This window comes from Zootoca vivipara, chromosome 2 (genome assembly GCF_965207765.1).
Source record: "Zootoca vivipara chromosome 2, rZooViv2.hap1.1, whole genome shotgun sequence".
Classification (NCBI taxonomy): Eukaryota; Metazoa; Chordata; class Lepidosauria; order Squamata; family Lacertidae; genus Zootoca; species Zootoca vivipara.
Window position 1 is genome coordinate 92,150,564 of NC_142584.1, and position 14,944 is coordinate 92,165,507.

Here is a 14,944-nt window from a genome sequence, read left to right on the forward strand (position 1 = left end):
ATAAGAAAAGACATTTTTGTGTCTTGGTGATTAGCAGGATGGTGCAGAAATACCTGTTGTTGTGAGTGAAATGAAACAATTTGCAAAGATAGTGTAATTGGTAATTACATGAGCATGATTTCGCTGGTAATTGTGGATTTTGACTTTCAGTGTGGAATCAGTAATTTGGGTTTCATAATCCAGACTTAATTATGATGATAACCTTTTCGAGATGAAGACAAAGCAAGTCTGTCAGAGGCTTCACAGTGAAGATCATTCCATTTCCGATTGCACCTCTAATTAAGACAAAGGCTGAAAATAGTGGTATGTCCCTGTAGTGCTTCCAACTCAGCTGTAGGGGTTTTCCTATGCTTCAGGCAGATTGTTGTTGTTTTTAATAATTTCTAGTCTGTTGTATTTTTAGACTTCCTTTACAAATAAAAAAGTAAGGGAGTGGTGCCTGTAGTTTTTGCAAGAGCCATCCATCCAAAATTCTGCATACCTGGCTTCTCTTTGGCTCAGTAGGAGTGCATGCAAAAAGCCCCAGGTTGAATACGTAGCATCTCTTGGGAGAACTTTGGGAGACTCCTGCCTGAAACCCCTGGGGAGCTACTGCCAATCAGCAGTATCAAGCTACATGGACCAATCGCCTGACTTGTTATATGGCAGCTTCCTTTGCTCCTAAAAAAGTTTGTTGTCACAAGAGAACAAGGAGCGGAAAGTGGGGGCTTATGGGTCCAGATCTGTGTGTCTTCAGCCTTGCCAATAAGCCCACCAAACTTTAAAACATTAACAGCACATCCTGCCCACAAATACGTTGATTAGATATTGGTGACAATTATTACCATACCCTTCCAAACGAGTGGACATTTTCAAGACTTGTGTGTTTTGTATTTTTATATTATTGCCTTCGTTCATCTCAGAGAAATTTGGCATATTGTGAGTTATCATAGGCCTTTCGGACTTGGCCCCATCTGTGAAATGTGAACTTCCTTCCTTCCTTCCTTCCTTCCTTCCTTCCTTCCTTCCTTCCTTCCTTCCTTCCTTCCTTCCTTCCTTCCTTCCTGTATCCATTTTTAATCTCTTTTGGGGGGGGATGTATGCAAAGAAGGTTATTGGCTCTTGTATTTTTGATATTTTTTGGCGAAGGTGCAGTTTAAGAACATAGTAGAAGACCTGTTAAAAAGGTAAAGGGACCCCTGACCATTAGGTCCAGTCATGACCGACTCCAAGGTTGTGGCGCTCATCTCGCGTTATTGGCCGAGGGAGCTTCCAGGTACAGCTTCCAGGTCATGTGACCAGCATGACAAAGCCGCTTCTGGTGAACCAGAGCAGTGCACAGAAACATCGTTTACCTTCCTGCTGTAGCCAGGCCCGGCTCTAGGTAGACCCCCGGTGGCGCAGGGCACCATGGCGCCGGCTCGCCAGAAAGGCGCCGCGAGCTGCGCCCGCCCACTGGCCGGCCGATCCGCCGGTCCGCCGCGCAGCTGCGGCTGTGGGAGCCGCGCTGCGCGCAGCGCCCACCTGCCCACTGCGCTGGGAAACGGGGCGGGAGGGCGCCAGAGAGATCGCGCTGTGCCTGCCCGCCCCCCCGCCGCTGCGCCCACCCGCCCACCGCGCTGGGAAATGGGGTGGGAGGGCGCCGGAGAGATCCGGCGCACCACAGCGGCAGGGGCATTTAAGACGGCCCTGGCTGTAGCAGTACCTATTTATCTACTTGCACTTTGATGTGCTTTCGAACTGCTAGGTTGGCAGGAGCTGGGACCGAGCAATGGGAGCTCACCCCGTCGTGGGGATTCGAACCGCCGACCTTCTGATCAGCAAGCCCTAGGCAATGTGATTTAACCCACAGTGCCACCCGTGTCCCCCTGTTGTTGTTTAGTCGTTTAGTTGTGTCTGACTCTTCGTGACCCCATGGACCAGAGCACGCCAGGCACTCCTGTCTTCCACTGCCACCCGCAGTTTGGTCAAACTCATGTTGGTAGCTTTGAGAATACTGTCCAACCATCTTGTCCCCCTGTTATGTTAGACCAAATGCCTGTCCTGTAAAGCACCATGTTTCCCATGATGGCTAGCCTGAAGCCTATAGGAATCTCACAGGAAGTACATGGATATAATAGCCTTCTTCAGGCGTATTATCCATGAATTTGTCTACCCCCCTTATAAAATCAATGCCTCATCTTCTGAAGACTCACATTATGAACTGTATGAAGAAGTACTTCCTCTTGTCTATCAAGAGTCTTCTACCACTTGGCTTCATTGTTTCTCACATTAAAAGAGAGGCACAATAAATTCTCCCTTTCTCTATTTTCTCCACATTGCACATACATTCTATTATATCCTTCACTGATGGGCTTCTCCAATTCTTTGTTAATACTGGTGGTTGTTTTCTGCACCTTTCCCCCCCTGTTGAGTAAGACTTCTGAGTAGACATGGTTAGGGATTGCACTTTAAATGTGTATACTTTTTTTTCTTGTTAACTTTAAAATGGGCTGCATCATCCATTGTGTTAAAAGCTCCAGGCTCCTTTAAAATACTTATTTAAACAATGGCCATGTCTAAAATATATATGTCAGAGTGCAGATGTCATCTAGCTATTGAAAATACCAATTTCAAAAGAAATTGCAATGCTGTCTGCTCAAAGAGGCATTAGAAGAGAAGGAAGATGGATTAGGAAAGAGGATGAGAGCACAAGAGAGATTTATCCAAGCATATTGAACTTTGGGTCTCTATGGGCAAAAGTACCCAGAAGTAACATGTAAACCTCAGTTCTGCCACTACTACTATTTGTAAAAAGAAAGAAAAAATGAAAGAGAAAAGACAGATAATGTTCTCCCTCAAGGACAGTGCCAGAATAATAGCTGGACAATAATGTTATAGGATAAATCCCATGGAGGATTGAAGAGGTTTTGTCTTGACAGTTCTATAATAATGTCTAGACAAAACAGAAACCTTCATAGAATCATAGAGTTGGAAGAGACCACATGGGCCATCCAGTCCAACCCCCTGCCAAGCAGGAAACACCATCAAAGCATTCCTGACATATGGCTGTCAAGCCTCTGCTTAAAGACCTCCAAAGAAGGAGACTCCACCACACTCCTTGGCAGCAAATTCCACTGCCGAACAGCTCTTACTGTCAGGAAGTTCTTCCTAATGTTTAGGTGGACTCTTCTTTCTTGTAGTTTTTTTTAAAAAAATGTATTTATTAAACAAAAACATACAAAAATACAAAACACGAAAATACAAAGTACAAAAAATACAAAGTACAAAAAATACAAAAACAAAAATTCTAATTTATAACCCTTATTTCTAATCTATTGACTTCCTCATTCCACCTCCTTCTGCGATTCTTTACATGTCATCCTTAGTAAACTCTAAATCTTATATAAACTCTAATTATTACTTTAATATTACCTTATTTCTCTATCTTTTACATCTTATCCTTTTACACTCTTATCTATATCTTACTTCTTAATTAAATTATCATTATCTTCTAACACTACTTATTTCACACCATTGTATTATCTACAACCTCTTTGTATCTCCCTCACATCCACTGATTCTAATCTATTATATGCTTATTCTTTAAATAAATTTTAAATTTCTTCCAATCTTCTTCCACTGCTGCTTAACTCCGATCCCGGAGTCTTTCTTTCTTGTAGTTTGAATCCATTGCTCCGTGTCTGCTTCTCTGGAGCAGCAGAAAACAACCTTTCTCCCTCCTCTATATGACATCCTTTTACTGTATATATTTGAACATGGCTATCATATCACCCCTTAACCTTCTCTTCTCCATGCTAAAAATACCCAGCTCCCTAAGCCGTTCCTCATAAGGCATCGTTTCCAAGCCTTTGACTTGTAATATTATATGCATATAATATTAAAAGTATAATATGTTAGAATTGTTTATAATTTTTAGTGGAACCGATAAAAAAAACCTCTCTTCTTGTCAAGATCAAGAGATCAAGATGGGAAGTTTGCAATATGATTTGCAGAAAGATCTGTTTCTAGGAGGAAGAAGGCATGAAGATATTGTGGGTTTGCAGAGTTGGTTAAAGAACATACCACTGATGGGTTCTGCTCAACCCCATACTACCCGTACGATGGCATCCATCTAGGTTCTGTTTTAACTCCTATGCTTTCTAACATCTCTGTCAGGCTAAGGAACCTTTTTCAGCCTCATTCTCTTCTGGGTGATCTTCCAAGGACGACATGCCAGTGGTGGGTGGGGCCAGAAACAAAAGTGGGTGGAGCAAGGAATGCATACTTTAGCTTTGTATGGCAGACTACACACACTCGCATACCCTACTCTGTCCTTCATCCAGAAAGAGGCATACAGCCAGGCTATAATACTTGAGATTAGGTGTGTGACATGCGGAGAGTTCTGGTTGCTAGCAGGGTTTGAGGTTCCCCTCTACTGATTTCAGTGAAGCTTTTGAGTGAGTTCACTTGAGAATTTGTAGAACAAGTACCATTGGTGTACTGATGACGCTGAACTCTATTCTCTTCATTATCCGAGTCAGGTGAGGCTATGTGGGTGCTGAATCAGTGTTTGGAATTGGCAATGGACTGCTTGAAGACTGATAAATGGATGAGATGGAGGCACTGTTCGTACCTAGTTTTCATGTCCAGGAAACTGGTGTTCAGCCTGTTCTAGATAGTGTTGCACCAGACAGATCAGGTATGAGATTTGGTGCTACTGATTTTGGCCCAGGTGCCTTAGTGCCTCAGAAGACCTTTTGGCTGGTTTGCCAGCTGCTGCCATTCCTACTTAGGTATAGCATTGACATGGAAATACATTCTCTGGTAGCCTTCAGGTGGGAATACTGTAATGAGTCAAATATGGGGCTCTTCTTAAATACTTCGTCGGTTTTGCTCTGTAACTGAAGCTATTGCTTTTTCTCAGTTTCTTCCCACCACTATTAAGTCCAGTTTTCCTAAGTTCAGTTTTCCATATTTCCACATCAGTTTCCAGTTTATTTGTTTTGTTTTGTTATTTAAGTCCTAATGAACCTACAAGTTTACCCTTAAGATTGCCTTACCCTAAATGTGCCCACTCAACTGCTTGTTGTTGTTTAGTCGTTTAGTCGTGTCCGACTCTTCGTGACCCCATGGACCAGAGCACGCCAGGCACTCCTGTCTTCCACTGCCTTCCGCAGTTTAGTCAAACTCAAGTTAGTAGCTTCGAGAACACTGTTCAACCATCTCATCCTCTGTCATCCCCTTCTCCTTGTGCCCTCAATCTTTCCCAACATCACGGTCTTTTCCAGGGAGTCTTCTCTTCTCATGAGGTGGCCAAAGTATTGGAGCCTCAGCTTCACGATCTGTCCTTCCAGTGAGCACTCAGGGCTGATTTCCTTAAGAATGGATAGGTTTGATCTTCTTGCAGTCCATGGGACTCTCAAGAGTCTTCTCCAGTACCATAATTCAAAAGCATCAATTCTTTGGCGATAAGCCTTCTTTATGGTCCAGCTCTCACTTCCATACATCACTACTGGGAAAACCATAGCTTTAACTATACGGACCTTTGTTGGCAAGGGGATGTCCCTGCTTTTTAAGATGCTGTCTAGGTTTGTCATTGCTTTTCTTCCAAGAAGCAGGCGTCTTTTCATTTCATGACTGCTGTCACCATCTGCAGTGATCAAGGGGCCCAAGAAAGTAAAATCACTCAACTGCTTAGAACAGCAGAATTGGCAGTTGTTCAGATGCCACATTATACCCGTTCCATTTTTGTAAGAACTCAATCATTTAGTGTGGCAGCACCTGCACTTTAGAACACTCTGCCTGTTGAGATCAAGCAGATGCCTTCACTGTACTATCCGGCACCTGCTAAAAACATTCCTGTTTAGACAAGCCTACCCAGATGCTTAGAAAGTTGAGATTCTGTTTTAGTAGCATAACTTTTGCATGTTTTCTAATATGGTTGTATTTTTTCTTGATGTTACTGTTTTATCTTTTGTAAACTGCTTTGAGGGGTTTTTTTGCAATCAAGGGGTGTATAAATTTTATTAACTAAATGAATGAATGAAAACTCTGCATTTAAATGTAAACTTATAGACCATCTATGCATATTTGCCATCAGCTGTAGTTTTGGAGTCAGAGTGTTGGCCCACTAAGTGAGTTGCCTAAGAATGAAGTGAGACGCAGAAAGAAAAATCCCTACTTCTGTAGTTTTAGAGTTTGGGTACAATTCTAAGGATCAAATTTAATGTCTATGTCCAACCTAATGGGTAATCCTGATGGTGTGTCAATAATTTGGTTATTTCACTGTATGTATGTATTAATGACTTTTGTAAGCTGCTATCGGGTAGCATTCAGGACATTGATCTTAGAAATAAATATATAAAATAATTTCAGTTTTTTGGGTGAGACTGTGGATGACAGTGCATTTCAAAGCATCTGAAGGAGTATTCAGATATTGGTTAAAGATTGCAACCTGTGTAAATTTTAGTAAATGTCTTAACATATATTGTGTAATTGCTTTACAATTTGACGTTGAAACAAATGCTTGGGGAGAATCCCAAGACATTTATTTTCTGCATTTTAAAAGCTGGTAATCTGGTTTATATAATATATGAAATATATTTCACTTTGAAATTTTGAAAAGTATCAATGAATAGTCTGAGGCAAACACCTATATTTTCACGAGCTGAATAATCATGCCAGAATATAATTGGAAACATAATTTTTCATTACTTTTGTAATTTAATCTCTTGATGCACTTGCGACCTCTGTGTCATGGTGATAATACTGCTGTTTCTTCAACGAGTAATTGAATAATGATGAAATTTTTGTTCCCCTCTGAGGTATTATAGAGCAGACTCTGTTATACAAATGGAACAGCAATACAAGCTCTGCAGTTTTGTTTTTTTAAAAAAAGCAAAAGTACTGTACCTGACTGAGTTTAAATGGCAAGATTATTAATACTCCAACTCAAATTCACATTGTGGTTCTTTTTCTAAGATAAGATGCAAGAATTATGCATCAGGGGAGTGCTGCCTTAAAGCCTTAGCAAATGTTCACAAGCACCCCTTTTAAACCCCAACATTTGAGTTCATTTAACACTATCAATGCTCTCTGCATTTTACCCTGGATGTGGCTTTCCCCTTTGTTTAATGACTTTCACTGAGAAGTTTATATGACTGTTGAGATTTCCAGTGCATGAAAGCATCAGTGGTTGTAGTGGATTAAAAGATGTGAAAGGCAGTGAGAACTGTTGGGACTTAACAGTCCACACATTTATTTGTCTTCAGCCCACAGACATCCAATACATACATACATACATACATACATACATACATACATACATACATACATATTTAAAATCTCATATTGGTACTTTTTGTAATGCAACCAAAGTCATGGAAGTGTCAAATATATTAGACACATTAGCCAGTACTTACAGAACACTGCAATTACCACAACTGGTTTTTAACATAGTTGTTTCTTTGAATCAACCTAATCATTTAATCCAGCCTCTGTACAGTACCCAAGCACTAAGGTTCGTGGAGATTTGTTGGGCTAACATAGCAACATTAGTGTGTGTGTGTGTGTGTGTACACACACTCACACACACACACACACTCACACACACACACACACACACCGATATATATATATATAAACAACCTGTTTCGATTTCCAAATGAAGATAATTCTTATAATGCTGAGCTGCATAAGTACCAGGAGGAAGACTAATTTCCTGGCTGCCTTTCATATGATCTTTATTGTATATCCATGATTGTGTCACCAGGCAGAATTTAGTAATACCATTGATGGTTCACGCTGGTGCAGAAATAGGAAATATGCTTTCATCTGTTAGGGGCTGGATGGAGCAAAGGTGAGGTACATTTCAAAATGGCCGAGGAGAGGAAAGAAGAAGCAAATCAAGCAAATAAAACCCCACAAATCCCTATGAACACAGAGGAAATCTACCATGTGCCTGTGACTATTATCTGTGAGGAGCTGTACTTGTAAAGCATGTGATTTCTCTGTGGAGTTTGGTCTAAGGTTTAAGAAAGCTTGAGTAGGTCTGTTGATGGGATTAGTGTGTGCACTTTAAAATTCTGGTATTTGTTTGACTGAACCATTGCTGTGCTTGAGAGTATTGCTTTATGGCAATAATTCATTTATTTATTTTTCTAAATTTGAGAATGAATTTGCATACACATCTAGATTATTTTCCTCTTGTAGTCAGAGGTGCTATCCAGGTCACTGGAATTCCAGTGCAGTTATAGTAATTAATAGAATAGTATGTTAGGATCATAGGAAATAACCTTATACTAAGTTGGAGGCATTAATCCATCTAGCTCAGTTACTGCCTACATTGACACATTGACTGGCAAAGGCTTTCCAGTCTTTCAGGCAGGGGACCTTCCTAGACATAGCTGCCAAGTTTTCCCTTTTCTCGCGAGGAAGCCTATTCAGCATAATGGAAAATCCCTTAAAAAAAGGGATAACTTGGCAGCTATGTTCCCAGACCAACCTGGGGGATTCCAGGGATTGAACCTGATACCTTCTGCATGCATCTTTGGGTTCTGTTTGAACTTCCTTTGAGTCCAGTTGGAACTGCCTAGAATAACATCTATGTCTACCATTTCCCCATTTCCCACATTTAAGATGAGTCTCCTCTCTGATGGTCCTTTGACATCGGCAAGATAAAGTAGATTTTGGAACACACCAACTCTGCTTATTGAAACTACAGCAAAAACAGTACTCCCAAAGAAATAAGATTACTTGATTGCTAGCTGGCACAGTGTGTAATTCTCTAATTCTAAGTATAGTTTTTTACCGAGCCTGAGTGAATAATTTTTTTATGGCCATGAGGGAGCGTCAATCTTCCTTCCATTAAAAAGTTCATTTGACAGGTAACTTGCTTTTCATGTGGTGAATCCTATAATTAAATTATTTGTGTATTCATGTTGTTTTAACAGATTAAAGGTTCTGTGTGGAAGACCTAAGTGTACTGTTCATTTGAGGCTGGACAAGAACTTCTAACTTTTGGCAGCTGAAGATGTTGTTACTATGGAAACAGATGTTCCTGCTTTTCTTTGTTGGCTGCCTTGGAGGTGAGGATATATGTTTATCTATAATTTCTAAATTAGAGCTGCAACTGAATCATTCCTTTCGAAATAAAATGTTGCAACAGTAAAGCTAAACTTCTCAGTCCATTAAAAATAAGTGCATTATAAAGTTGGAACATTAATGGGGTATAAAAACAACTTCATTTTCCTGTGTTGGTTATTACATGCAGCTTGCAAACACTGACATTCAAAAGAAGGAGGGCCATTCCCTAAAAGTCACAAAGAAAAATATGTGGTGGTGATAAACCTAGATGCATGCATTAAAATGAACACCGATATACTGAATAAATAAGAATGTATATTTAAAATATCACATCCAATGCAAACAAGCAGACAAATCAGCATAAATACCCAAGTGGTACAGCAGCAACAAAATTGTTTAAAAGTTTGGCAAAGGCATTCAGCATGACAAAATTATTTCTGCACAGCTCAGTGGTGGCTCGATCTATCCATTTTGAGAATTCTTCACCATGAGCAAAACTGGAGCATCCTTCACTGTTGAAATTGATGGTACGATGTTTCTAAAAAGAATAAGGAGTTGGGTGGAATTTAGTGCACTCAGGGTGCAGGGTCTAGAAGCAATAATCCACTCAAGGAACAACTTTATTTTGGTTTTGGAACAGTAAGAGTAGTGTGGCATTGAGCAGCACTACAGTTGGCTGATGTTCCAGTCCTGCCCAGTTGCCAGGTCCACTAATATAGGTCAATCTGATAAGCCCCATAGGCAACCTGGGGTGCTGTGGCCCAGCAGCAACCCTATCCAGCTGAGCTTTTGTACAGACATCAGCTTGCCAAGATTCATGAGGGAGACCCACCCAAAGGGAAGCAGGGTGCCCCTCCCCTGCTCACCCCCAATCATATTACATATACATTCTCAAGTTTCCTACGGTAATTTAATCAGCACATAAACCAGTACAATGCATATCACTGTTTATAAAAGTTGTGTATCTATAATATAAAACTATTCAGCAGAAATACAGTGCCACGTGGAGTTTGACTCTATCACATGTATTAACCATATCTTTGCATATAATTTTGCATATTGTTTGCTTTTGGGGGTGGATGGGAATCATGTAAGAAAAAGGCTCAGATATAAGACAGTGCTCAATGGAAGAAGTGGACTGAAGTAAGCAAAGGTTGATCAGGTTGAAACCACCAAATACCACGTATAAATACAATTAAAACAGATTCCTTCTCTGTTGCTAGTAAGGAACCACTGAATTTCATTAAGAAGGTCTTAGAAAGCTGTCTCCAGATGATTTGTTTAACATTGCATGAGGTCTTCAACAAATAACAAAGGTATTAAAAACAAAACCATACAGAGCTGTTACAAACACTGCCTTGTGTGCACTAAACTACTGTGCATCGTACAGTGAAGGAAGATGAAATATGCCTTCTTGGACTTTGCAAGCTGAACTCAAGTTATGAAAGGACACATATATACACTTCATTCATATGAAGGACAACAATCCTGCAACCACTTAAAATAGATGGAGATGATGTACAGTGCTTATAAAAAGCAGCTCAATTCCAACAGTTCATATAATCATAGAATTGTAGAGTTGGAAGAGTCATCTAGTCCAACCCCCTGCAATGCTCACAACAACCCCTGGTTTGGCTCGAACCACCACCCTTCTGGTTAACACCAAGATGCACCAAGCCATTGTTGTCACTGGGGGCTCTGAGCTCTGTTTGAACTCATGCTGCAATGCCTCAGTGTCCACATCCATCAAGTCATGGGACTTGAGGTTTTCAATAGCAAACACTTCATCAACATGAAGTTGGTGATATCTAAATACGAGGACAGTAGAGCACATGCTTTGCTTGTGAAGGGTTCCAGGTTCAGTCCTTGACATTGTGATGAACTTACCCTAGTAGGAAATATTTTGGTTTCCACCTGTATGAAAAAGGGTTAATACATCTCCAACCTTGAGTGACAGCACATGATTATGGGGGTGGGGTTATGGACATTCTATAAGGAGGGAACGGCAGTTAATGACAGTTGAGAGGGAAGAAGAGGGACGAGGGAGTGAGAGAGATATAGTGGGAAAATGGGGAGGTTTTAGTTGGATACTTGGATTAATCAAATGTACTGGTTTTATGGATTAATCGAATACTATGAACTAAGAGTTTAAACAAATGAAATCATAAAGAAATATACATGTTCTCCAGTTAAATAAAGCTTTCATCTATGTTGTGTCAAATTGGATGTTCCTCCTTGTTCCAGCAACGTATCTAAACTCAAAAGGGTGGTGACTGAAGAGTGGAGATAAAACTAAGCCTGAGGAGCAGGTGGATAGTTTGCATCTCAAAGTCATGCACAGGGGAGGCAAGTGAAGGGATACAGTGCCTTGAAGTAGCTAGAGTGCTGAGGCAAACAGCTGCTGAGGTGAACCTGAGTTGAGAGGGAAACCTTACTGAGGGCACAAGATTGTTCCTGTAAAATTTGCCTAGAGTTTTTAAGGATACAGAGCCACGTTATTTGGAAAGCTGGAATTGTACTCTATGTACTAGCAAACCCATAAATAAACAGGGAGTTTATTTGGGAGAAAGAAGGAATAAGGGTTTGTGTGATCCTCAACTGAATTCCTTCAGCACACTGTTAGTAATAGAGAAGCGAGGTTCGTCACAGACATTTCCAGGTAGAACTGGGAAAGACAGCTGCCTGAAACCCTGGAGAGTCACTCCTGGTTGGTGTGAACAGTACTGAGCTAGATGAACCAATGGTTTAGAATCATAGAATCATAGAATCGTAGAGTTGGAAGAGACCACAAGGGCCATCCAGTCCAACCCCCTGCTGAGCAGGAAACACCATCAAAGCATTCCTGACATATGCCTGTCAAGCCTCTGCTTAAAGACTTATTGATTTGGGGTGGCTTATTTCATCCCTATGGGTGGTTCTCCAACATTGTGTGAGCAGACTTTCACTCACCTTTCACCCCCAGTTTGATAGAGAGTTGCTTGCTATACTTGCACCTTTACTGATGCCATTCAGGTTCCCTGCTTTGCCTAACTACGGAATTGCTATACAGTACTTGCCTTTGAGAGGTGTTGGAATTCCTGATTTTGTCTGTGGCTTCATTCACTGAATGAGCAAAATGAAGGGAAGGGCTATAGTTGTTGCAAGTATTTACACCTGGGAGCTTCAGCAAGCCTAAGTGCTTCTCTGTAGTGACAAGGGCAAAACGAGAACTTACTCATACACTTCCACACATTGTTTAGCCACTAATTTGCTCTGTCTGTTTGTTCTAACTGTTCTCATAACAGTTCTTGTCCCCAAAGGATTTTGAAGGCTATGAGTGAGATTATAAACATCTTGAAAGTGCAAAGGGTAAAAGAAAAGGCAACGCTTCTCAATTTTCTATAAGTGGGAAAGCCCCTTGAGATGTAGGAAGGAGGGAACTGCTTGGAAAGCTGTGAGAGAGAACCTGATACAGCTCTGAGCTTTTATATGAGAAAGACATTCTAGCTGTGCTGGAAGTTTGACTATGGTGCATTTCATGGTATCTGTTCCATCATGTTTGAATGTAAGCTTTTCTCTGCAAGTTTTTTTAGTGACAGTTAGGTTTAAGCTATTGCTTCTGTTTCTGAACATGTATTGAAAGAGCCTTATGTCAGGGACTCTTTCGGTGAGCAGCATTTGCTTACAAAGGTGATTCTTTCTAATATTGAACCTAGTCCGGATCTAGACACATCAAAGAAGTGTTCCAGTTAAACGCGTTGTAAACTTTGTATGAGAAATCGGGTTGGCAAAAACAGAACTCCACGGCACCATCTGGTGTCACAATGTTATAATGCATATACTGTATAAGACATATAAAGCATTTTTTTCTTTGCCAATGTAGCTGAGTCCTTATAGACATGGACCAAATACTAGACTAGTTTTCCTCAAGTCTGGTTTTCCCATTGTACTTAGCCATTGTAACATTGCTGTATGAATCCTTTGGTGTGATTCATTATTTGGTATTTACCTTAAATCATTTCTATCCTATATTTCTATATTTAAAAGTAGGAAAGGCAGAAAACTAAGCTTCAGTCTCAAGATTGAATTAAACTGTGAATACAGCCACCTGATCCGGTTCTTGGGAGTCAGTGCACACTATCATAACAGGGATTTAAAGCATATTCTACATTATGCTCACACTGCATCACTAGCTCTTAATCATAGCCTCTGACACACAGTGATGGGAGAACCTTCCCTACGTCTGAATCAAAACGGCTCATCTAAAATTTGGTCTAAATTGGATCAAACTAAGAATATAAGAACATCCATAACAACCTGCTGGAGCAGGCCAGTGGCCCATCTAGTCCAGCATCCTGTTCTTACAGTGGCCAGCTAGATGCTTGTGGGAAGCATGCAAGCAGGACCTGAGCACACCAGCACTCTTCTCTCTTGCAGCTTCCAGCCGCTGGTATGCTTATGTCATAGAACTTGGCTATAATGGTTAGTATCCATTGATAAACTTGTTTTCCATGAGCTTGGATCACAGGTTAGGTCATCAGTGTCAGATGAAGAGTCTAAGCCCAAACCCCTCATCTCTGTTGGGAAACATGCTGATGCCTGGACACCTACCCAACTCCTAAGAAGTGGCACTATCTTCTGAAAGTCACCATTATGGTGCCTGCCCTCTTTATCTGACCAACCACACCCTTTTACCAGCCTTGCTTCATACCCTCCTTAGATGTTTTTGCCTGACTAGAATGTATTTGAGACCTAATGGAATAAATGTTATGATTTCCTGCTTGTCTGCGTGCGTGATACAGTTCTGTGTGGCTGTCCCTACTGTTAAAACTCTGTTTTCAGCCAACGGGGCAAGAGCTGTGCTTTCCAGCTGCTCCAAGAATGAGTAAATGTAAGGGCAGTCTGCTTGTAGAAAATTGGTTAAGGATAAAAATTATGATGATAACTTGTCCAATCTACACACCTACCCGGGAGAGATAGATCAGGTGAATTCACACAAACAAAAACAGAGCCCCCTAATTCCTCTACAGCCCTAATGTGGACCATTTCTTTCCAGAGCAGTTTCACAGCAACTTGCCTAAGAATGGCAGGACCAGGATTGGGCTCGCTGTTATCCAATGAGAACTTTATGAATTCAGAGTTTGCTTGTTTTTTTAGGGGTGGGGTGGGGTGTAAAAACTGTTTTCCAGTGTTTTTAGTACTGGGGTGAAACTGACGAGTTCTGCTCTTGGCTCTCCAAACATATACATAATTTTATTTGCAGGCTGCCTTTCCTTAGTTAAAACCATGCTCAAGATGGCTTACACCATGTAAAAAAATTGATAAATTGCAAACAAAATGAAATTAGTAAGAAACAATGAATAAAAATTTAAAAGTATGCAAGCTATTACCACATAACTCATAAGGAGATCTAAAATAGAGATACAAAATATTAATCTAAAGAACAGTAACACCCCTAAACAGCCCAAATGTCTGTTTAGCAGCCTCCACTTTTGTAGCTGGAGTCAGCCAGGGCCTCAGCCACCCAGGCCAGGTGAGAAAAAGCCTACAATGTAGGGTCTCAGCTAAGGTGGTCTCTGCCCATCCTATTCTGCTGAGTTGTTCAACTAGCATGATCTAGGGAAGGACTCTTGAAGACGTTTTTGTCCATCTATTGTAGGGCTTCATACCTCCAAATAAAATATGCAATAAATTGTGTCTTTTTGAGGTCATATTTTAAAGAAGCTTATTTGAGCTCTTGTTTTTGTTGTCATGGGATAATTACAATTCTCAGGATTAAGAATAAGCTGCAAAGGCAATTTATTCTAGCTGTATTATTCGGGATTCTGAATTCACTGGGATAGAAATAGCTTTGCAGAACTGTTGTTGTTCTAATATGCCAACTCAACTTTAGAGAAGATGCTATAATGAATCAAAATGT

At 40.7% G+C, this 14,944-nt stretch overlaps 1 protein-coding gene across 1 annotated transcript in view; it reads left to right on the forward strand.

Annotated features, from left to right (window-relative positions):
• Nucleotides 1-14,944, forward strand: part of CNTN3 (contactin 3) — a 181,673-nt gene that overhangs the window by 38,145 nt on the left and 128,584 nt on the right. Inside the window, exon 2 of the mRNA XM_035106611.3 lies at nucleotides 8,913-9,047. Coding sequence (XP_034962502.2) covers nucleotides 8,993-9,047 — 55 coding nt within the window. The 5' untranslated portion in view covers nucleotides 8,913-8,992. The remainder of the gene's footprint in view (nucleotides 1-8,912; nucleotides 9,048-14,944) is intronic.